Source organism: Miniopterus natalensis, chromosome X (genome assembly GCF_054644295.1).
Source record: "Miniopterus natalensis isolate mMinNat1 chromosome X, mMinNat1.hap1, whole genome shotgun sequence".
NCBI classification, from domain to species: domain Eukaryota; kingdom Metazoa; phylum Chordata; class Mammalia; order Chiroptera; family Miniopteridae; genus Miniopterus; species Miniopterus natalensis.
Genome location: NC_142103.1, coordinates 56,219,566 through 56,237,304, shown reverse-complemented (window position 1 = coordinate 56,237,304; position 17,739 = coordinate 56,219,566). Strand labels below are relative to the sequence as shown.

The 17,739-nt window shown below is 36.5% G+C and overlaps 1 protein-coding gene across 4 annotated transcripts in view; it reads right to left on the bottom strand.

Moving 5' to 3' along the window:
* Window positions 1-17,739, bottom strand: part of PHKA1 (phosphorylase kinase regulatory subunit alpha 1) — a 208,119-nt gene that overhangs the window by 46,252 nt on the left and 144,128 nt on the right. For 2 of the 4 annotated variants that reach the window (XM_016217630.2, XM_016217631.2), the window contains exons 17-21: window positions 8,866-8,944; window positions 6,435-6,601; window positions 3,882-4,058; window positions 2,374-2,465; window positions 1,873-2,012 (exon numbers count right to left, since the gene is read on the bottom strand). In XM_016217630.2, coding sequence (XP_016073116.1) covers window positions 1,873-2,012; window positions 2,374-2,465; window positions 3,882-4,058; window positions 6,435-6,601; window positions 8,866-8,944 — 655 coding nt within the window. The remainder of the gene's footprint in view (window positions 1-1,872; window positions 2,013-2,373; window positions 2,466-3,881; window positions 4,059-6,434; window positions 6,602-8,865; window positions 8,945-17,739) is intronic. The other 2 variants (XM_016217634.2, XM_016217633.2) reach the window with 1 other exon arrangement.

The window sequence follows — 17,739 nt, the reverse complement described above, 5'->3', positions numbered from 1 at the left end:
CTATGCATATGTGCTTATAAGTCTTTGGTCAATCTTTTCCCGCCCTCCTTCCTGCCTTCCTTCTGAGATCTGTCAGTCTGTTTCATGTTTCCACGTCTGTGGTCCTATCTTGTTTGTCAATTTATTTTGTTCCTTAGATTCCACATTTTCACCCAGTCCCTCAATCCCCATCTCCACTGGCAACCATCAGTCTGTTCTCTGTATCTGTGAGTCTGTTTCTGTTTTGTCTGTTCATTTATATTGTTCTTTAGATTCCTTTGTTGTCTGTGCAATTGTCATTTTCAGGTTGCTGGCCTCTCCAGTACTCAATGCAGGATACACAAGGCAACAAAGAAAACCCAGAGACCTCACCACATTGTCATCCTTTAGATTCTGAGGTCCTTAGTGTCTTCTTGTCTGCTTTTCAACATCTTGTTATGTTTGTTTTATAAAAATGTCTTCCTCTACTTAGCAGGAGGAATAGAAAGAAATGCACCTACTGTATCTCATATAGAATTAGAAGTTTTCTTGTGGTTATATTTTAAGAGATTCCTTGTCTTTTAGAAATAATACTAAAATATTTAGGAATAAAATGATAAAATGTCTGATATTTTCTTCAAAATAATTCAGGGGGATGAGAGGGTGAGAAGAATATAAATGTGAAAAGATTAACATGTATTCATAATTGTTCAGGTTGAGTCATGGGCCCAATAGTGTTCATTATACTATTCTTTCTACTTTTATGTAAGTTTGAACATTTCTAGCATAAAAAGAAAGAAAAAAAATGTTACTGTCCCTCCTCTGTGGAGGATGGGCTTGAGGAGAACAAGATGGAAATAAGAAGACATGTTAGGAAGCTGTAACAATAGTCCTGGTGAGAGACAAAGGCCTGAATGAAGGCAGTAATATCAGAAATGCGGAAGATAAATATTTAAAGGTAAAACTGGACACACTTGGTGATTAACTGGATATGGGGAGAAGCTTGATTATTAAGTAGGTGTTGGTTCCAACAACAGAGATGGAGAATTTCAGAGTCTGACTCCACCTTGGATGCTTGACTGCTGACAGCTTTCAAGTCCCGCTACTCCTCTTTCCCTTCCCACCTACATCTGGGCAAGCTGATAAGAAAGTTTGAGTGTTCCCTCCTTTGGGGACTCTCATCTCAGTCTCAGTCTCACCTCCTAATCATAATACAATCCCAAATCCAGCTTCCTTTCCCTGCTCGCTCAAGCTTTTTGGGGGGACCAACTCAGGAACTTGTTCTGCTCTTCCATAGAAAGTCTCATTATGTGAGGAATACTTTCCACACCCTTTTGGTAATGTGTGTGGCATCATCAGTCTCAACATCCAAACCAAATTTTGGGGGGTGTCCATTCTACCTCCTTGGTATGAAGAAATGTAAAAGAACAGGTTATTTTTGTGGGGGGAGTGTAGGGGACAGGAGAGTGGAGTTCAATTTGAGCCTACTGAGTGTGAGGTATCTAGATATAATATACCTAACAGAGTGCTTGGCACATAGCAAACACTCAAAAATGCTAGTTTCTTTTTCATGTAAGCCTCCATTTATCTTACTCCTTTTGAGTTAAGAATATATTTATCTGTAGATTTTACCAAATAATGAAAGCTTAAAATAACCATAATAATGATTATAATAGTTGTGTTATTGGTCACTATGTATAAGATATTGTATTAGAGACTTTGCAGATATTATATCTTGTTTAATCTTTACAATGAGGTAGGTATAATCCAACTTTTATAAATGAAGACAAATTACAGGTTGCAAAACTGTATTCAAATCCAGATCAGTGAGACTCCAAAGCTATGCTATATTTATTATACTATTCTTCCTCTCCATATGGACATTAAAGTAGATTGATAATATCCACTACTTACTTCATAGTATACAGCATGTAGAGGATATCAGCTTGCTCCTGGAAGCTGGAGGTCTCCTTTAACTGTAAAACCAGTGCTTTGAAGTCCACTTCCCCAGACTGGTCTCTAGGAAGATGTATTTCTACATGAACCAAGGGAACCTTTAATTTGAAAAAGAATAAAAAAATTAAGTCCACAGTGCTCAACTTAAATAATGCCTTACAGTGTTGATCTTTTGATTTCTAAACTTTTTCCATAAGAATTTGTTACATTTTAATGAAAAGTAAACCAAAAACAATGAAACCTTCAAGATGTATGATACAGCAATCTAGATTTCATAAAGCCTGGCTAGAAAAACTTGCCCATTTTAAAAGTGAACTGAAAAGGTCATGCATCTTCACCAGGGTAGCAGTTTGCCTACCACCAGTTAGTAGCAGAAACCATAATGGCTAGTTCTATTATTTTCCATAAGGATGGCAGTTTTGCAAAAAGCTGATAGAAATACCTCATGTGCAAGTTTACCTGATCCTCTTGTGGGGGCTGGGGTGAATCAAGTAAGTTGAATGAAGGCCGGGAAGCCTGAACTATCTTTACAGGAAGATACATGTGAACATCTGCAAAAGGTTGACATTATGATAAAGGTTAGATAATCAAGAGACTAACAAAAATGGAACAGTTGATCTCAACAACGAAGTTATATATGTTTGGTTATTTAAAGAAGTTTATCTTTTCTGGGTAATATCAAAGAAAAGAAATATAAATATCAAAAAATAATTTAAAGAATGTTCAATCAATCAAAAGACATTTTTTGAATGATGCATAAGATGGTAGCATCAGCTGATATTAAAGTCTAAAAATGTAACCAATACCGCAATGGTACTATCACTGATGCTCTGATAGAATACCATGTATTACAGAAAGAACCCAGTTATGTTTTATATTTTCTGGAATTCCCTCGGAGAATATCTGGCTGCTCACAGTTAGATTTTCTTGAGAATAGATAAGTGGATGATCCTATCTAGGGAATCAAAAAATGTAGTGGCAGGCCAACTTTGAGATATTCTTAAGAATTTTACTTACAGTCCATTGTTGAAATACTTACCATAACCTCTAAGGAGAGGCTTTCTTGTCATTTTCACCATTTTACAGGTACAGAAATAGAGATATAGAGCTCAAATAACTGTTCAAGCAAGTAAGTAGCAGAGCTGGAAATTAAGCTCAAGTTTCGTGATTCATAATCTAAAAGTCTAACTTTATAAAGTTTATTTTTCACATAAGCCCTCTGTCAAAGAAGCATACATGAAGGGAATGCTAAGCTTTCCCTTATTCTAAATGTTAAGTGATTCTCCAATGTTCATGTTTAATATATTTGGTTAGTAATGATCAATAAAGTTTTAGACAGCAAGAGCATGCATCTCAATCATTCTCATCATCTGTAAATGTTAACATTTAGGTCCTCCAGGTGTGGCCAAGGATCCCTTCTGTCCCTTCACATGCAGCTACTATAGAGGCATTGAACACTCTTGGGGACGATGACTACTCCTGGCAATGTGTCTAGAAGACATCTTCCACTACAAATACTGCTGAAGGAAGGTAGTGGTCATGGAGAGGTGAATGGCAAAGTTGTTGAAGAATGAGTGCTATAGTTGACAAACAGTTCTACACTGCTGGAACAACTGACTATAAAAGTTACAGCTGGCATAAGGGAACCAGATGTAGCTTATTTAAGGGAGAATATCTCCTTCTCCATTGCAAGGCACTCTTGTAATAGTTTACAATGCTTTCTCTTTAAATAAAATTATTCCCAAAGGGGAAAACCAGAGTACATAGCACTATCTATAGCAAAATTATACCCAATTCATTAATTTTACAAGTATTTGAGTGTCTAATATGTTCTAAGTACTATCCAAGGTGCTAGGGATAAAGCAGTGAACAAAACAAAGTTCCTGCTTACACTGTAATAAATGCCCTCCCCTTCTGGGTTTCACGTCATCCTGTGCTTGACTCCAGTGAATCCTGGCATTACTCACTCTGTACATGCAGCTCCGTGGCCTTGGTCACCAAGGACATTAAATCGCAGGTTGTTTGCACAGCAGCTCGGAACCGATCTAGCCCTCCCTTCTGAGAGGTAGTGGCTAGTTTAGGATGGGGAGCAGTGTGCGCCAAAAGGTGATCTAAATAACGAGCAACTTCATCACCACAGTGAGCTGAAAGGTTAGTGGGGGGCGGGGGGTGAAAAGAAAAGAATTAACATTTTAGTTACATCACAATCTAACCCACCAAACAGAATGACCAGATTCTGTGACCACAACAGTACCAGAAGTAGGCTGTTTTAGCTCATGAGGAAAAAGTATGTGATCATTATATAATCTCATAGCTTTACCATCTAAAAACTATGGTCATTACCAGGACCCACTTGTTCTTCAACTTTTCTGAGACAATATTAGGGCCCTTGGAAGCAGTATGAGGTTAACATAGGAAAGATGGTGCAAACATTTCATATGCAAGCATATGATGATTATGGTGGTGATGGTGATAATGGAGAAGGAACAGAACAGGGCCCTTTGAATGTCACTGGTATGATGAGACTTTTGTGAGGAAGGGTAAAAATCTTCCACTAAACATTGAGACTAGCTGAAAACATATTCCACAAATGGCAAGCTATGACTGCTAACAACAACAACAAAATACAGTCTCCATGTGGCATTGGTGTTGAAAGGACTACTGGACACACATTCGTCTTTTTAGTCACCTCATTCATCTGTTCACCAAATATTTACTGCCTACTATGTACCAGGAGGTGTACTAGATGCTGAGGTTTCAATGGTGAAGAAGACAGGTGTGGTCCCTATTCTCTTCCACATATCTTCTACGGCATTACCTCTGGTTATGGATAATGGAAGCAAAAATAAACATATGCCCTATGGATGCTTAACATCTCAAACTTTACATGAACATTTGCAACATTTATAATTGGAAAAGCACAGTGTTTGGATCAATACTGAAGTCTACTAGGTCAGCCATGCATCAACTGTTTTTTAAATCATCTTTGGTGATCTCTAAGATGTCTTTCAGTGATTTGATGTGACTAATGGGAACTAAAAAAGCTGTAAAAATGGAACTCATACTCATTGATATCCTAATGGCAAAAATTTTAACCTTGAGTACAATCTAGATTCTTGGGTGGAGGATTCTAAAGAATATGGACTTGAAACGAATATAACTAATATAATATTGTATACCAACTATATTTTAAAAAAGAATATGGGGAGAAGTGCTTTCCTCATATAAGGGCTGGCAAGCAATAGACACATCCATTGTGAAACCACGGATGAGTAAATCCAGAGAGGGAAAAGTGACTCAGAATGCATATCAAATTCAGTGACACATATTATTAAAAACATGTTTTAGAAATTAATCTAAGCGAACGACTCCTACAGATGAAAATCACAATTACCCATGGAATAACAATCAACCTCAATATATTATCATTCTTGTCTGGTTTTCAAAATAGTTCAGCGTATGCCAAGCTAGATATCATGACTTTTGTTATTATTGATATTTGGAAATAACTTTATATTTAATGCAATTTCTCAACAAAGAAAATCACACTATTTTAGATCTTACAAAAACAATACAGAGTGAATAAATGGTACTTAAGTGAGTAAACGCTGAGCCCAAACAAGAAAACATTCATTCTTACTGCTAACATGTTGGTCTATTATATATGAGATTATGCATGCTACCTCATCAAGGAAAGCTAATTTATTTATTTTTTCTTTTCTCCAACATACCACTCTTAAAATAAAGAAACTGGCTGCCTTAATATATAGGCTAACAGTTAAATATCCAGACAATGAAAGCAGGCAAACCATGTTTTAGATTGATAGTTAGAAGAGTAATTTGCTCCTATTGCCCTTCTTTCTTTGGGATTCAAGCACTGTAATGCTTGCTCTGCCTAGGTCAGTATTTTAACACTTTAGGGTTCTTTATAGCCATTTTTAATGTATGCCCCCATGATGTTATCTCACTGTCATCTTAGTATTCCTAACAACTAGTTAGACTTTGTTGGGCCTTATTTGTCCAGTTTGTAATATAAAAGCAACATGCATACCGAATAGTTTTTTTTTTCAAACTGTGAAGTCCTCCAGGAGATTCTGAAGTGCCTATATACTATTATATATAAAAAGCAATTTAATTTCATATTTTATATTTTAATGTCAAAAAGCAGTAGTGTATATGTATAGTTTTCTTACTACTGTATATACTTCACTAAATATCTCTCACTCATCACTGCTTCTTGTCACTAACCATGGAAATCACTAACCATTTTATATGTCCAGCAGAGAACTCTTCCGTAACCTTACTTAGTAAGGGATAGCCCAACTCCATACTCCACAATCACAACAGGGATATTAGTCCAGAAACCAAAGGTAAGTAGAGGATGAAAAGTAAAGCCAAACAAAAAGTAGGTGTATTTAGTAGGAGTAAGACTGCTGGCAGTGAGAAACATTAAGGAGGATAGTCAACAATACTTTGTATTCTTGTCCAGCAAGGCCAGTGCCTTTATGAAGCCTCCTTACCATTACTGGTTGAATCATAGCCATTCATCCAGTCACAGGATTCTAGCTCGCTATAGTTGTCATTGTAATCTTCACTGTACAGCTTACTTTCAGGTCTAGGGTCCATGAAGCTCAAATGTGTGCAGCAAGATGTTGTCAAAAACTCTGACAATTTACCTGTTTGAACCCTGACAATTAGAGGGTAAACAGAAAACAGGAAATCAGAGAAAATGCAACACAATTTAGTGAAAAAGGACACCCAGAATGTTGTATTGGGGGATTACTAATGTTTATACATTAGTATAAATTCTGTAAAAGTAAAATTTTACTGCACTCTTAGGCATGATGCATTATAGGTGATGGTACCATGTTAATAAAAACTACAATGATGAGTTCACAATCCACCAAATCAGTTTTGCTTTCTTTCACTGCTATGCTGCTCTTTTGAAAACTATGCCAAATATTTGGCCAACATTTCCATTTGGCTACCAGAGAAGCTAGGACAGAATAAAGAAAAATTATCACAAATCCATTACATCATTTTAAAAATACTCAAAAAGACCACTTTGAAAATAAAAAATGGTATTTGAAAATTTTATAAATTATAGTAGACTGTAAACCATATCCTCCCCTACTTATAAAGCCAATTGCAGAGACCAAAGGGAAAGTCAATAGTACTGATTTTCTAAAGAAGCCAGTTTGAAGGGCTTCCAATGGCCAAATCTTGTCTAATTTGAACATTGAAATAAATAATGACAGGAATGGAGGATGACATAATGAATAAAATAAAAATCCATGAATCTATGCTGACACTAAAACTACAAAATAAAAGGGGTAGGAGATAGCCGTTTTTTTAAGAGAAAGTTTCCAAATAGTAAATATACACACACGGAATGATAGAAACACAGAATCATCATTTTACAACTCCACTAATAATGACTGATTATCAATTGAAGGTAAGACTATTTGGTGAAGGACTGTTGGACAAAGGATATGGAAAAACCTGACAGATACCACTTTAACCAAATTGAGAGGCATTCTGCAAAATAACTGACCTTCCTTCTTCAAAACTGTAATGAAAACTGTCATGAAAGGCTAACAAAAGACTAGGGAATTGTTACACATTAAAAGACATTGCCGTGGCCAGGTAGCTCAGTTGGTTAGAGCGTTGTCCAAATACACCAAGGTTCAGGTTCAATCCCCAGTTTGGGCACATACAAGAATCAGGCAATGAATGCATAAATAAGTGGAACAACAAATTGTTCTCTCTCTCTCTCTCTCTCTCTCTCTCAAAAAAAAAAAAAAAAAAGTATCAAGGGATATAATCACTAAATGCCAATGTGTGATCTTTGATTGGATCCTGGAGTGGGGGGAAAAAAGCTATGGGAAAATATTATTGGGACAAATTGAGAATTTTGAATATGAGCTCTGTATTAGACAATAGAGTTTTATCAGTCATAATTTTTCTGAGTTTAATGATTACAAAGCAGTTATGTATGAAAACACTCTTGTTCTTAGAGACAGAAACTGAAGTATTTAGGGAAGAAGAGTTGTGATACTTCTGGCTAACTTTCGCATAGTTCAGCAAAAAATGTCTCTGTGTGTGTGTGTGTGTGTGTGTGTGTGTGTGTGTGTGTGTGTGAGTATGCTTACACATATGTATGTGTGACAGAGGGAGGAGGGTAGGGAAGAAGAGAGGGAGGGAGGAGTGGAAGGAAGGGAAGAGGGGGAAAGAGATTTTCCATATGATTTCTGTTAGCTTGAAATTTCTCAAAATAAAAACTTAGGGGAAAAAAGAAAAGAAAAGCAGCCAGAATTGAATAGTCCAGCAACCTTTTTTATTCTTTAATAATAAGTTTCTTATCCATTGAATTTGTTAAGATAACTAGGCAAAGGTGAGGATGAGGAACAATTCCAGTGCTTCTCTATAACACTAAGTTCTGTCATTCAATCTATCAAATATAAGCTTCTCTGAATACGATGAGATTGTTGTTAAAGATACACAGAAAGAATATGCTAAGTGAAATAAGTCAGACAGAAAAAGTTAAGAACCATATGATTTCACTCATATGTGGAAATAAAACTGAAAGCAACAAATGAACAAACAAGAAAAACAAACAAAACAAGAACTCATAGACACAGACCACAGTATGGTGGTTACCAGAGGGGTAAAGGGGTGGGGCTTACTAAAGGGTAAAGGGGGTCAAATATGTGGTGACAGAAGGAGATTTGACTTTGGGTGTTGGGCACACAATGCAGTATACAGATGATGTATATAGAACTGTACACTTGAAACCTATATAATCTTATTAACCAATGTCACCCCAATAAATTTAACATAAAAACCCAGCTATAAAAAATGATACACAGAGAGGTATAACAAGTCTATGACTACTGTACCCAGCTTCCAAATTTCACTTCATTTCACTAAAGAGATGTAGAGGTCACTTACCTTGCCCCACCAAAATAGCCATCCTGCATTTTTCGGAGTGCTGCCAGGATACTTGAATTCAAGCTGGTTCCATCTTCATCTTGAAGAGAATTTAAAAACAATCTTTTTGGTTTTAACTTTTAAATAAGGGGGATCTTTCAATTATTTCAAACCAATAGTCTGGTGAGGATGGTACAAATGAGACACTCCTCATTGACCACCCTGTATTTCAACAGTTCATCTGAGAGCCAGCAGTACTGCAGAATGGGCACTTGCTAAGGGATGATGACCAATGGACAGAGTTCCTCAAAGATAGTCTGTATCCTATTTATCATAAACACTTAGCACAGAGCCCAATGGCAGAACACTTGACTACTGAATGCTGACAATAATAACAGTAACCATTCATTGAATGTTATATGCCAAGCACTGTGCTAAATATTTTATATAATATTATGCCATCTAATGAGCCTTGGTTTATGTATGTAGGCATAAAAATATTTAGAAGGCTAACAATTATCTGATTTATGTTAAGGAGTTAATACTACACATATTTTTTATGATCCATTTTTTTCTAACTTATCCTTTGTAAAAACTAAAAATTATTCCATAGCAGGTATTTAGACTGTTTTTTGCATTACAAGCACACAGTGATGAAGATCATTGCACCTACATCTATATGCACTTACTCTATTATCTCCTTAGGGGAAATTCTTACAAGTAGAACTGTTAGGACAAAGGGAACACTTACAAAATATTTTATAGAGATTGCCAAATTGCCCACTAAAAAAGTCGAGTCAATTATATTTCCATCATCAGTATAGGAAGTGACTGTATCCCCACACCTTTAATAACAATAGGCATTAATAATCTTTTAAATCTTTGTTTATCTAATGTATTAAAAAAAGATACTGTTTTAATTTTATTGCTAGTAAGATTGAGCATGTTTTCAAGTATATGCTGACCATTTCTATTTCTTTTATGAATTGCTTGTTCATGTCCTTTCCCCACGTTTCTATTAAATAATTTATCTTTTTTTCAATCAACTTTGAAGGGCTCCATACATACATTTTGTGAATATCACCCTTTTTTTCTATCATATGTATGGCAAATCCTTTATTGTCTACTTTATTGTCTTTCAACCTCAACCACAGTTCATTTTTGTATAAAAATTTTATTTAAATTTTTGTGTTTTAAAATTTGTTGATCTTTCCTTTTTGTGTCTTTTTGTGTCTTACAAAGGGCAGCTTTCTTCAGTCCAAGATCACAAAAACATTCTCCCATATTTTCTTCTTTCATATGTGTCTTTGCTTAGCTTTTAAATATATTCAGAATTTAATTTTTCATAAAATGTAAAGTAGCAGACCTAAATAAATTATTTCCCCAAATGTATTTATTATATTCTTTTGCCTCCACAGTAGTTCCTCCTTATCTGCAGGAAATATGTTCCAAGACCCCAGTGGATGCCTATATATAGTATCAAACCCTATAGATACCATGTTTTTCCCCTATACATGCATACTTATGATAAAGTTTAATTTATAAATTATACGAGAGATTAACAATAATAATACTAAAATAGAACAATTATAACTATACAATGTAATAAAAGTTATGTGAATGTGGTCTCTCTCTCTCTCAAAATATCTGATAACTGCTATGGTTACTAAGTAACTAAGGAGTGGGTAGCATTGGATATGCTGGACAAAGGAATGATTCACGTTCCAAGCAGGACCGAGCGAGATAGCCTGAGATTTCATCACACTACTCAGAATGGTGCACAATTTAAAGCTTATGAATTATTTATTGCCCTGGCGGGGTGGCTCAGTTGGTTAAGTATCATCCTGTACACCAAAAGGTTGCAGGTTCAACTCCCAGGCACATACCTAGGTTGTGAGTTTGATCCCAGGTCAGGGTACATACAGGAGGCAATCAATGTTTCTCTCTCACATAGATGTTTCTTCCTCCCTCTCCCTTTCTCCCTTTCTTTCTCCCTCTCTCCCTCTCTAAAATCAATAAACATATCATCAGGTAAGGATAAAAAGATTTATAAATTATTTATTTCTGAAATTTTTAATATTTTTGGGCCATGGTTGACTGCATGTAACTGAAGCCATTGAAAGCAAAGCTGTAGATAAGGTGGGGACCACAGTATTTGGATTGCTATCATATGAATGCTTTAATTTTGACGGATCTATATTCTCTTATTGTTTTCAGTTTTTAAAAAGTCTGGGTATTCTTGTACATTTTCATTTCCACATGAAATTTAGATTCCGTTTGTTCATATAAATTTGTGTTTTTATTTTGATTTGAAACTGCACTGGATTGATAGATTAATTTAATAAGAATGGACATCCTCTCAATATTAACCATTTCCATCTAGCAACGTGGTAGTTTTTCTCTCTAGTAATTAAAAGCTTCTTTTTGCTCTTCATTAGTTTTATAATTTTCTCACAAAGTTTCATGCATGTTTCTTAAGCTTATTCTTATATTACTTACTTGTCTAAAAAATTTTTCAATTTTATCTAGATTTACAAATTGTAATTGGTATTCTTTTATAATTTTTATAGTTTCCTCCATTTCTGTTGTTATATTACCATTCTCATTCCTAATGTTTTCATTATGTTTTCTCCTCTTTACTCTGAAGTCTACTTTGCCAAATATTAACAAAACCACTACTGAATTTTAAAAATTAATTTTACATGGTATATCTTTTCCCATTCTTTTCATTTCAGTTTACCTTTATTGTTATATATGAAGTGAATTTCATGGAGACAGTATATATGTGGGTCATTTTTTAACCTACTCTGCCCATCTCAGTCTTTTAATTGGTGTATTTAATTTTTCATTTATAGTTAATGTAATTGTTGATATATTCGGGTTAAGTCTGACATTTTACTTATTGTTTTCTGTTTGTTTCTCTGCTCTTCATTTCTCTATTTTCTTCTTCCTGCCTTCCAAAACACCTACAAGAATTCCATTTTGATTTATCTATGTGTTTTTTATGACACATTTTAAAAATAACTGTGTAATAGACCGTGGTGTGGACTTGTCTAATTAAAATTTTATTGAAGTACAGTTGGCACACAATATTATATTAGTTTCAAGTGTGCATTTATATACCTTACAATATTATCACCTTCTGTCACTGTGCAGTTATTATGATATTATTGGCTATATTCCCTGTTCTGTAAACTACATCCCTGTGTCTTATTTTATAATTGGAAGTTTGTTCCTTTTATTCCCCTTTACTCATCCCTCTGCCCTCTTATCCCCTGGAAACCATCAGTTTGTTCTCTGTATCTGTAAGTCTGTTCTCTTTTATCTATAGTCTTTTTAACTTTATCTCCATGTACAAATTTCTTAGTGGTTACTCTAGGTATTACATTATACATATAAACATGCATTATACATACATCGCTGTCTAATAGTATCAATGTTAAAGTGATATCTAGAAACCTTACCTCCCTTTCAGTCCCTTACCTTCATCTGTTTATAATATAATTGCCTTAAAGATTTCCTCTAAATACTTTGAGAGCCACATTAGACAGTGTTACAATTTTTGTTACAACTGTCAAAACTGAAGCGGAGAATATCTACTGTATTTACCCATATTCTTACTCTTTACACTATTCTTTTTTCTTTCTGGATGTTTCAATATTCTATCTTATTTCCTTTTCATTTCAAGAACTTCCTTTAAGCCATTCTTTTAGGACACATTTACTGTAGACAAATTCATTGAGTTTTCCTTCATCTGAGAATGTATTTTCCCCTTTATTCTTGAAGTACATTTTTGCTGGATTTAGAACTCTTAGTCTTTAATTCCTTTCTTTCAGCACTTGAAAAATGTTGTTCCGCTTCTCCATTTTCTCTAGGGTTTTTAATTAGAAACTTGCTGTCATTCAAATTGTTTTTCCCATATGGGCAAAAGATAATTTCTCTATTACTACTTTCAAGATTTAATCTTTTTGTTTAATTTTCAGAAGTTTGATTATTATGTGTGTTTTGGCATGAGTTTCTTTGGGTTTATCCTGTTTGGGGCTTTCACAGTTTTTTGAATCTCCAGCTTTATGCCTTTTGACTATTTTTCAGTCATTATTAATTGGAATACTTTTTCAGGCCCATATTCTTTTCTCTCTCCTTCTGGGACTCTTATAATGTAACTGTTAGATCTTTTATTATTAGTTCCACAGCTCCCTGAGGCTCTGTTCATATTTCTTCAATATATTTTTACTCTTGTTCAGAATTGGTCATCTCTATAGTTCTGCCTTCAAGTTCACTCTATCATTTTAATTCTGCTATTGAGCCTATGTAGTGAAATTTTCACTTCAGTTATGAAATGTAGTTTTCAGTTCTAAAACTTTCATTTCATTCGTTATATCTTCAATTTCTTTGCTGAGACTTCCTACTTTCAAATTTCAAGGGTGGCCATAATTGCTTGTAAAGTATTTTTTATGATGATTGCCTTAAAATCTTTGTCATAATTCTAACATCTTTGTTATCTTGGATTGGTGTCTGTCGATCACGTTTTTTTCATTGAAGTTGAGATTTCCTTGGACATTGATGTGAGTGATTTTCTATTGTATTCTCCAAATTTGGGCTGTCATCTTATGAGATTCTGGATCTTCCCGAATCTTCTGATTCAGCAGGTCTCCTCTCACACTGTACAGCAAGGAAGGGAGCACTATCTTGTTATTGCTAGATGGGTGTGAAAGGAGTTCCTTTACTGTTGGATAAGTATGAATACCTAAGCTCTCACTAGCACTTCTTGACCACCACCCCTAAGGAAGGAAATAGATGAATGTTTCTTCACAACTATGTGAAGGTAGAAGTCTAGGATCCCCACTCAGCCTCTGATGACGGGTAGCAGTGGGGCTGAAGTTTTTTTCTGTAGTCTTTGGATCGAGGAGAACAGCTATTGACTAAAAGTTTTCTGTTTGGCTAGGCTGCCCTTTTCCTGTTCCATTGGCTAGAGGAATAAAGTTTTTTTGGGGCCTTTAAAAAAAAATCAGTACCCACTGGTAGAATAGCTTCTCCAGCACAGAGTCCAGGATATATTAGGCAGAAGGAAAACCCAGTAAACTTCTCAGGTGCAAGCTCCCTTCTTTTTTACAAGTTTTCAGTTTTCCCATGTTTGTTTTATAGATAATACCCAGGGCTTTTATTTTATTTGTATTTAGCAGGGGAAATAGGTTAAAATGTGTCTATCCTGTTTTATATGGAAGTTGGATTTTTTTTTTTTTAAGTAAAAGTATTTAAGGACATCAAAATGTCTGAATATGACTTTGGTCAAATCTCTTAAGTTTTGATAAGTAGTGGTATTTCTACATATACAATATCATATCATCTGCAAATAATGTGAGTTTTACCTTTTCCCTTCCAATTTGGATGCCTTTTATTTTTTCTTCTTGTCTGATTGCTGTGGCTAGGACTTCCAGTACTACATTGAATAAGAGTGGTGAGAGTGGACACCCCTGTCTTGTGCCTGTTCTTAGGGGAAATGCTTTTAGTTTTTCCCTGTTGAATATGATGTTGGCTGTGGGTTTGCCATATATAGCCTTTATTATTTTATTATGTTGAATATATGTTCCCTCTACTCATACTTTCCTGAGAATTTTTACCATAAATGGGTGTTGGATTTTGTCAAATGATTTTTCTGCATGTATTGATATGATCAATTATTTTTATGCTTCATTTTATGTGGTGATTACTGATTTGCAGATGTTGAACCATTCTTTTTTTTCATTCTATTCAATTTATTTTTTTAACTGAGAAAATATATGTATGCATATATTTTGCTTTCACAAAATACTTTAAAAATGGGTAAAGTAAAATCAATTTTAAATATCTCCCCTAAACATGCTCTTATTGTCTTAGTGTTCATAAAAGATATAATATACACCTCTAGAATAGGAAATTGCATCCCATGAATAAATCCTACTTGATCATGGTGTATGATCTTTTTAATGTGTGCTGAATTTGGTTTGCTAATATTTTTTGAGGATTTTTGCATATATATTCATTAGGTATATTGGCCTACAACTTTCTTTGATTGTAGTGTCCTTATCTGGCTTTGGAATTAGGATAATGCTGGCCTTGTAAAATGAGCTTGGTAGTTTTCACACTTCTTGTATTTTTTGGAATAGTTTGAGAAGGATGGGTGTTAGTTCTTTGTTTTTTTTTTTTTGTTTTGTTTTGTTTTAACTAATCTTTATTGTTTAGATAATACAGGCATCCCGTTTTTTACCCCCAATTGATCCCCTACACTTCGCTCCTGCCCCCTCCCCAGGCCTTCACCCCATTATTAACTGTGTCTATGGGTTATGCATATATGCATATAACTTCTTTGGTTAATCTCTTTCCACCCTCCACCCCCCTTTCCTCTTTCCTCTGAAATATGATCATCTGTTGCATGCACCAATGTCTCTGGATCTATTTAGTTCATCAAATTCTTTTGTTCGTTAGCTTCTTCTTAAAGAAGACCCTTCAACTTTTCCTGTAGTGCTGGTTTGGTGGTGATGAACTCCTTTAGTTTTTTCTTAACTGTGAAGCTCTTTATTTGATCTTCAAACCTAAATGATGGCATTGCTGAGTAAAGCAATCTTGGTTGTAGTTCCATGTTTTTCATCACTTTGAATATTTCTTGCCACTCCCTTCTGTTCTGCAAAGTTTCTGTTGAGAAATCAGCTGACAGTAATATGGGTGCTCCCTTGTAGGTAACTAACTGTTTTTCTCTTGCTGCTTTTCAGATTCTCTCTTTGTCTTTAACCTTTGGCATTTTAATTATAATGTGTCTTGCTGTGGGCCTCTTTGGGTTCCTCTTGTTTGGGACCCTCTGTACTTCCTGGACTTGTAAGTCTATTTCTTTCCCCAGGTAGGGGAAGTTTTCTGTAATTATATTTTCAAATAGGTTTTCAATTCCTTAGTCTTTTTCTTCCCCTTCTGGCACCCCAATAATACAAATATTGGGTCTCTTGAAGTTGTCCCAGAGTCCCCTTATACTATTTTCATATTTCTGGATTCTTTTTTCTTTTTGCTCTTCTGATTGGGTGTTTTCTGTTTCCTCATCTTCCAAATTGCTGATTTGATACTCAGCGTCCTCTACTCTACTGTTGATTCCCTGTAAATTATTCTTCATTTCAGTTCATGTAGCCTTCATTTCAAATTGGTACTTTATTATGTTATCTATTTTCTCAGTTATTTTCCTAACAGTATGCTTAAACATCGTTATAAACAAAATTCTGAACTCTCTATCTGTCAGCTTGCTTGGATCTATTTCATTTAGTTCCTCTTCTAGAGATTTCTTCTGTTCTTTCCTTTGTGACATGTATCTTTGCCTCCGCATTCTGGCTGCTTCCTGGTGTTTATTTCTATGTATTAGGTAGAGCTGCTATGTCTCCTGGAATTTGTACAGTAGGTGTCCTGTAGAGTTCAGTGGCTCAGCCTCCCCAGTCAGCTGAGCTGGGCCTTCTAGCTGCTCCTCTGTGTGGACTGTGTGCACTATCCTGCTGTAGTTGAGCTTGGGTTGTTGCTGGCATCAGTGGGAGGAATTTACCCCCAGGTCAATCAGCTGTGAGGACCAGCTGCAACTACAGCCAAAGAGCTGCTATGCTGGAGACACCCTTATGGAGCAGGATTTACTTCAGTGGAACTTTGGTGTTCACCAAGTGTGCCCATTGAGTGTGTCACTCGTGGATGTGGTAGGATTGTTTCCAGTGTGGTCGAGTCTGACCACCAGGTGCACTGTCTCTGGGGCCTCCCAGGAGGTGCAAAGTCAGCCTCTGCCAGTGCCTTGCCCAGGGCCACCCAGCATGAGCTACACAGCAAACTATAGATGGCTGCTACTTGTGCTTGGCTTGGCGTTGTCCAGGAGAGGCCAAGCTGTGAGCCAATGCAGGCTGCCACTAGTGCCAGGCTTGGGGCCATTTATCAAGCTGTATGGGGCATGCTGCTGCTTGTTTGAGAGATTTTAGCAAAGTCGTAAGCATGAGGCTCGAGAGGCCACTTGCACAGAAAAGCCACTGGAAATGGCCTGGATGAGCCTGCAGGTGGGGAGGGGTGGGGCCAATGGTGTGAGTCAGGTGCTGGCATTTCAAATATGGTGCCTGCCTGCGGGCTGTGTGCATGAAGGACTCTCCAAAGAAGCAATGGCTTCTGCCAGCTCTTCTGCCTGGAAGAAAGCTGCCCCTCCACGTCTTGCCCAGATTTCAAGCAGGTTCATTCCTCCCCAAGTGTCCCAGGTCCTTTCAGGCTGCTGCCCGGAGCTGAGCTCAGAGGGAGCGGATCTGAGTGAGTCCGTGCACGGGCCCTTTAAGAGGAGCTGCTGGGGCTCCCGCAGCCTCCGCGACCCTCAGTGACAATCCCCACTGGTTTCACAGCCTGGAGTTGTGGGGACGTCTCTTCCTAGCCATAGAGCCCTGGGCTGGGGGCCTGCTGTGGGGCTGAGACCCCTCACTCCTCCAGGAAACTCTCACTGCCGAGATTCCCTCCTGGGTTTCAACCATGGCACTGGGTGTGGGCCCGTGTCACGTCTCCGATTCAGCCCCCATTCAGCCCCGATCTGCCTGTGTCTGTGCCCCTCCTACCAGTTTCGGTGCTCCTTCAGTTCCCTGATTGTAGGGATTCTGTTCAGCCAGATTTCAGGAGGTTCTGAGTGCTAGTGGTTCTGTATTTTAGTTGTAATTTTGATGTGGTTGCAGGAGGCGATGGGTGCAGCTGTTACCTACGTCGCCATCTTGTTTCTCCTAAAGTGATTATTGATAAGTATATATTTATTGCCATTTTATTCTTTATAATTACAGTGGTACCTCGGTTTTCTACTGTAATCCATTCCAGAAGACTGTTTGAGTTCTGAAACATTTGAAAACCAAGGGATCAACAGCCGACAGCTAGGCC